Genomic DNA, 5,567 nt, shown 5'->3' with positions numbered 1-5,567 from the left:
TTTAAAACTCGTATTAATTATATTAATTGGTACAAAATAACTTTACTCACATTCTGCTCATCATTTGAACTGTATATGGATTCACAGTACATATATACACTTGTTCTCTCAAACATATTAAGAAAGAGTTGAAGAGTTGTATTTCCACTATAATTTTCATTTCAATTTTGCATTAGATGTAAAAGGGATTTCAGTCACTACTAATTGCATTTTTTCAAGATGCAGGGATCCACTCTACCCAGAAAGAAACACACATAAACAAATAAGGAAACTTTTTTTTTTTTTTTGAGACAGAGTCTCACTATGCCTTGGTAGAGTGCCTTGGTGTCACAGTTCACAGCAATCTCAAACTCTTGGTCTTAAGTGATTCTCTTGCCTCAGTCTCCCAAGTAGATGGGACTACAAGCAGCTGCAATAATGCCTGCCTATTTTTAGAGATGGGGGTCTTGGTCTGGCTCAGGCAGGTCTCAAACTCATGAGCTCAAACTCATGAGCTCATGAGACTCGCGAGTCCTCCCAGAGTGGAGGGATTATAGGCATGAGCCACAGCACCCAGCCTGGAGACAAAATATTTTTAAAAGATTGACTTTACTTCTCTTACTCATATTTTCTTTCTCCACCAAAGTTAATTTAAAAATAAAATAAAACTGATATCTTTTCTAATTCTGGAAATATTTCCTATCAACCTTAGTATCTCCTTAATGCTGGGCAAAGTTCATAAAAAAATCTTTGTATCCGTATTACCCTCACAACTCCAAAATCTTCCATTTATTATTTTATTCAATGCTTCTCATATACAAGACCTTTTATTTGCTGGTATTACCAATAAATGTGTGAATCATCCACCCAAATTTTCTTTGTCATATATAAGGCAGCTTATCGTAAGCTCATTTACGATAAATTCCTGAAAGTTACACTAATTTACAGGGAGAACATGGACAGGTCATGAATTTCTTTAAAGCGTCCTTCACGTCCTTATTCCTTAGGCTGTAGATCATGGGATTCAGCATGGGGATCACCAGGGTGTAGAACACAGAAGCCATTTTATCGGTATCTAAGGAGTGGTTAGTTTTAGGCTGCAAATACATAAACAGCAGTGTCCCATAGAAGACGGTGACAGCCATCACATGTGAACCACAGGTGGAAAAGGCCTTTTTCCTTCCTTCTGATGAACGCATTCTTAGAATGGACAAAACGATGTTGAAGTAAGATACTAGAACTGTGACCATGGAAAAAAACAAATTCGCTGCTGCAGATATGAAAACAACTGTTTCTGGTAAGTAAGTATCAGAACAAGATAAGGCTAACAGAGGCACGTTATCACAGTAAAAATGATTGATCACATTAGAGGAGCAATAGGACATAGAGAATACACAAGATGAAACCACAATCGCTGTAGAAAAGCCATAGAGGTAGGCGAGGGACACCAGCGTGAGGCAGATCCTGGGGGACACCACCACCGTGTACAGCAGGGGATTACAGATGGCCACATAGCGGTCATAGGCCATCACGGCCAGCATGATGATCTCAGAGACGATGAAAGTCAAGAACCCTCCCAGCTGGGTGGCACATTCATAGTAGGAGGTAGTTTTTTTCTTTATTAAAAAATTGACCAGCATTTTAGGGGCTATGACAGTAGAGTTGCCAAGATTGATAATCGCCAAATGTCGCAGGAAAAAATACATGGGGGTTTGAAGCCGAGAGTCAACACTGGTGAGGGTGATGATGCCCAGGTTCCCTGTCACAGTCAGCGTGTAGATCACCAGGAAGACCAGGAAGAGGGGAATCTGGAGCTCGGGGCGGTCGGAGACACCAGTGAGAATAAACTCAGTGACCCGCGTGAGATTCCTAGGAGCCATGGAGGAGTTTGGGAATTCATCTGTTTGAGCAAGAAAAGAAGTGTTTACAGACTTTAAAGAATTATTTTCTAGGACTATCATCAGATAGCAAGAGCATCTGCTGAGAGGAATTCCTTGAATTGTGTACTAACTCAGTTATTTAACTCCAAGTTCTAAGTCTACTGAATGAGCATTGCAATGATATGGCAGAGAAAAAAAGCACGTGTGAAAAATTGTATGGAGGATTTTTATGGAAGATTAAAAGCTTGTCAAGCATCATTCAACACTGTGGAGATTTGCTCCCTTATGATGTAATTAAATTATAAATACGTTATTAATTTGAAAACATTTGAAGTCAAGATTTATTTGGTATCTTTTGCATTGAGCATAAGAAAGGCTTGAATTTTTTTTTTAATTTTTTTATTAAATCATAACTGTATACAATGATATGATTATGGGGCATCATACACTCACTTCATAAACCATTTGACACATTTTTATCACAGTGGTTAACATAGCCTTTCCGGCGTTATCTCAGTTACTGTGCCAAAACATTTACATTCTACATTTACCAAGTTTCGCAAATACCCCTGTAATATGCACCACAGGTGTGATCCCACCGATTCCCCTCCCTCTACCCACCCCCCCTCTTTCCCACTTCCCCCTATTGTTAAGTTGTAGCTGGGTTATAGCTTTCATGTGAAAGGCTTGAATTTTTGGTCCTCAAATAATCCCTGGCTACTTGCAATATCTTAATCTGAGACTTTGTGTATTTTCTGAAGAATAGGTGCTTGTAGGTACTACAGCGTTATATGAATAAAATTCTATCCTTCCATGTGTATTACATGTATATTGAATTCGCAAATTCCACCATCTGTATCTGTCACCTGCTTTTTATCACTTTCAATTTTATTAACTAAAACAAAATACATGGAAATATATCATCAGACCTATTTTTCAGGTTACTGATACTCCTTTTAGCTTTCGATAAATACTATCGGTGAAAAATATCATCAGCTTTGTATTTTCTTGACATTACACTTTACTGTATACTGTTTCCTATTATTTCCCTTCCATTACTCTTTTACTTCTTATGCAACAAGTTTGTACAATTCCTTACATACTGTCTATTGTTTTTATTTTCAATCAGTGCTTTTATTTACAAAAAGTTATTTTTAAATTCATAAATATTACTGCTGCTGATTTTAGCTTATCTTTTTAATTTGTTTTTATTTATTGTAATAAGAACAAATATTCTTATTTTATAGAATTTCTATAGCAATTATATTACATATATTTGACAAAGATTCAATATTATAATCTGACTGAATAGTTTCCTAACATTGTTTATTTTAAGGAATATTGCCTATCTAAGTCAATTAAGTCTATTTAAAGTCATAATTCAAAGGTAGAGTGGTAGGAAACTACTCAAAAGAAGTATTTTCACAATCCCTTATCTTTAACATTTATGGTAAATTCTAGAGCGTTAAGACTATGTTATCATATGTGTCTGAATTTTAAAAGCCCAGAGCTGTTGACTTTTTATTTTTTTAATTTTTTTATCTGCAGCCTAAGTTCTCATCCAAGACATTTTCTCTCTTTCTAAAAAGAATAGAATAGAAATAAAAATAAATAACATTTCCATGGTGGTGAAAAAAGAATGAATTGGCAATATAAAAAGAATCAGATAAATAAGAACAAAATGACGCCTAATTTCATTGAATGTCTTACTTGTTTGTTTTGACACCAGCATCCTTCTTACCTTGGTATCTCTCAGTCATATGATTTGTCACCCATTTATTGAAGTTCTACTTTTCGTCAGTGTTCAAATTTAAAATGAAGTACTTGACCCTCACAGAATGGATAAGCTATAACAGTGATAGAGAAGAGACAAAAGTATGTTAAAATTGTGTAAACAAAGTAACTGTAAGTACATTTGGGAGACAAATTTAATGTCCTAGGGGACATTAGGGAAAGCTTTCTGAGAAAGTGACATTTTAATTTAAAATGAAGGATTGAGAAGGGATCAGCTAAATGATGAATCACAAGAAGAAAATCCCAGTATTTCAGGCAAGAGTGAGTTTCTTTTCTTTTCTTTTTTTATGACCCAGAATCTCTACCCTTAGTAAAGTACCATGGCATCACAGCTCACAGCAACCTCAAACTCTTGGGCTTAAGCGATTCTCTTGCCTCAACTTCCCAAGTAGCTGGGACTACAGGTGCCTGCCACAATGCCCGGCTACTTTTCTGTTGCAGTTGTCATTGTTGCCAACCTCAGTGTATGTGGCCATAATCACTGTGCTATGGGCGCCAAGCCGACAGTGAATTTTTTGAAAATGATATTTTGGAGGAGAAATGTGGCCGTTGCCACATTTGCCCTTACTACCTGCAAATTACTACTCTTAATAGCATCCTGACTATATAGTCCTCTTTTGCAGAAAAAGGACCTGGCTCTTCTGACCCCTCATGAACGCTTAATGGAGAATCATGAAAAGAAGCCCAGCAGAGAGAAGAATATAGATGAATATCAAGAACTCAAGGGAACTCATTCTGCACCAGGCAATATTTGAAGCCCTTTACAGACATTGACTCAGAGCTGCATACCACTCTGAGAGGTAGGGAATAACATCATCCCCATTGAAGAGACAAAGAAATGGAGACAGGGAGACTGTACAAAGGTCACTCAGGTTAGAAGTGGGGGAGTCAGGTTCAAGTACGGTTACTCTGTTTTCAGAATGTTTTCATAAACACTACAGCCTGCTCTCTCCATTAAGGGGACTCTGCACAGATAGGAAAAGAATGAGCTCTGTGTTTCATAGACAAAGATACTCATTTTTCAAAGAGACTCTGAAGCATGGAGTTAATTGGAAAACTAAGGTGGCATAAACAATGAACAAGGCAGAGTACTAGAAACTGCTTACAGCTCTGTCCTTCACACTAATGCGAGTAAGGACTGAACAGTATATTTCAAAGGAAGCAAGTTTCTCAGAGTGTAGGGGTTTTCGAGATGCTTGGTGATAACCTAGTTATCATGCTACATACCCTGAGAACTGTCTCAAGACCAGTTTTTACTTACCTTAATGGACACTATGTTGTGGCTTCCTGCTGCTTTAGTCTTCAGGTTATTACAGAGAGAAGATATTTAAGGTTTTGTTTTTTTTTTTTAACTCCCTTGAGATTGATCGTGTAGGTGTTTTAATCTGATTCAAGGGTAAAGTACACATGATTAATTACCTGAGGGAGAGAGCTTTCTGTACATGTTAATTATTCTCTGAATGTTCCATTAGGAAAAGTCAAACTATTTCAGTCTAAGCAAATAAATGAGGCAATATATCTAAATACTGAAAATCATGCCTTTGTCACTATCTTTGTGACGTAAAATTAGGCGCATTTTAGATTTGCCACCCCCCACTCACAGAGACTTACAATTTGTGAGTAAATGAATTAATGATTTATTTGGAAACCTTTACATTAATGAAATCTAACAACTGAGATTTTGATAAATTTTGTAAGTTCTCTAACTTCCTCTTTACTTGGAATACCTAAAATGCACATAGACTTTCACATATCGAAGAGGTTGAAGACATCATTTCAATTCACAGAATTTAATGGTCTAAACACATAATACCAGGGAACACCAATTTGCAAAGTAGATACTAAGCTTTTCTAGAGTATTTGAAGGAATCTGCTGTCAGTAAAAACAATATTGTCACAATCAGAAGACAGGAA

General features: G+C 36.6%; 1 protein-coding gene across 1 annotated transcript; it reads right to left on the bottom strand.

Moving 5' to 3' along the window:
- Window positions 1–911: 911 nt before the first annotated feature.
- On the bottom strand, window positions 912–1,859 carry LOC128565685 (olfactory receptor 8J3-like). The gene has a single exon (XM_053562325.1). It carries the CDS (start codon window positions 1,857–1,859, stop codon window positions 912–914), a length of 948 nt encoding a protein of 315 aa, XP_053418300.1.
- Window positions 1,860–5,567: the final 3,708 nt, after the last annotated feature.

This window comes from Nycticebus coucang, chromosome 14, assembly GCF_027406575.1.
Source record: "Nycticebus coucang isolate mNycCou1 chromosome 14, mNycCou1.pri, whole genome shotgun sequence".
NCBI classification, from domain to species: domain Eukaryota; kingdom Metazoa; phylum Chordata; class Mammalia; order Primates; family Lorisidae; genus Nycticebus; species Nycticebus coucang.
This window is presented reverse-complemented; position numbering and strand designations above follow the sequence as displayed.

Bases quoted from the DNA above. Each gene is read 5' to 3' on its own strand.
- LOC128565685 (XM_053562325.1), bottom strand. From the start codon at position 1,859: ATGGCTCCTAGGAATCTCACGCGGGTCACTGAGTTTATTCTCACTGGT.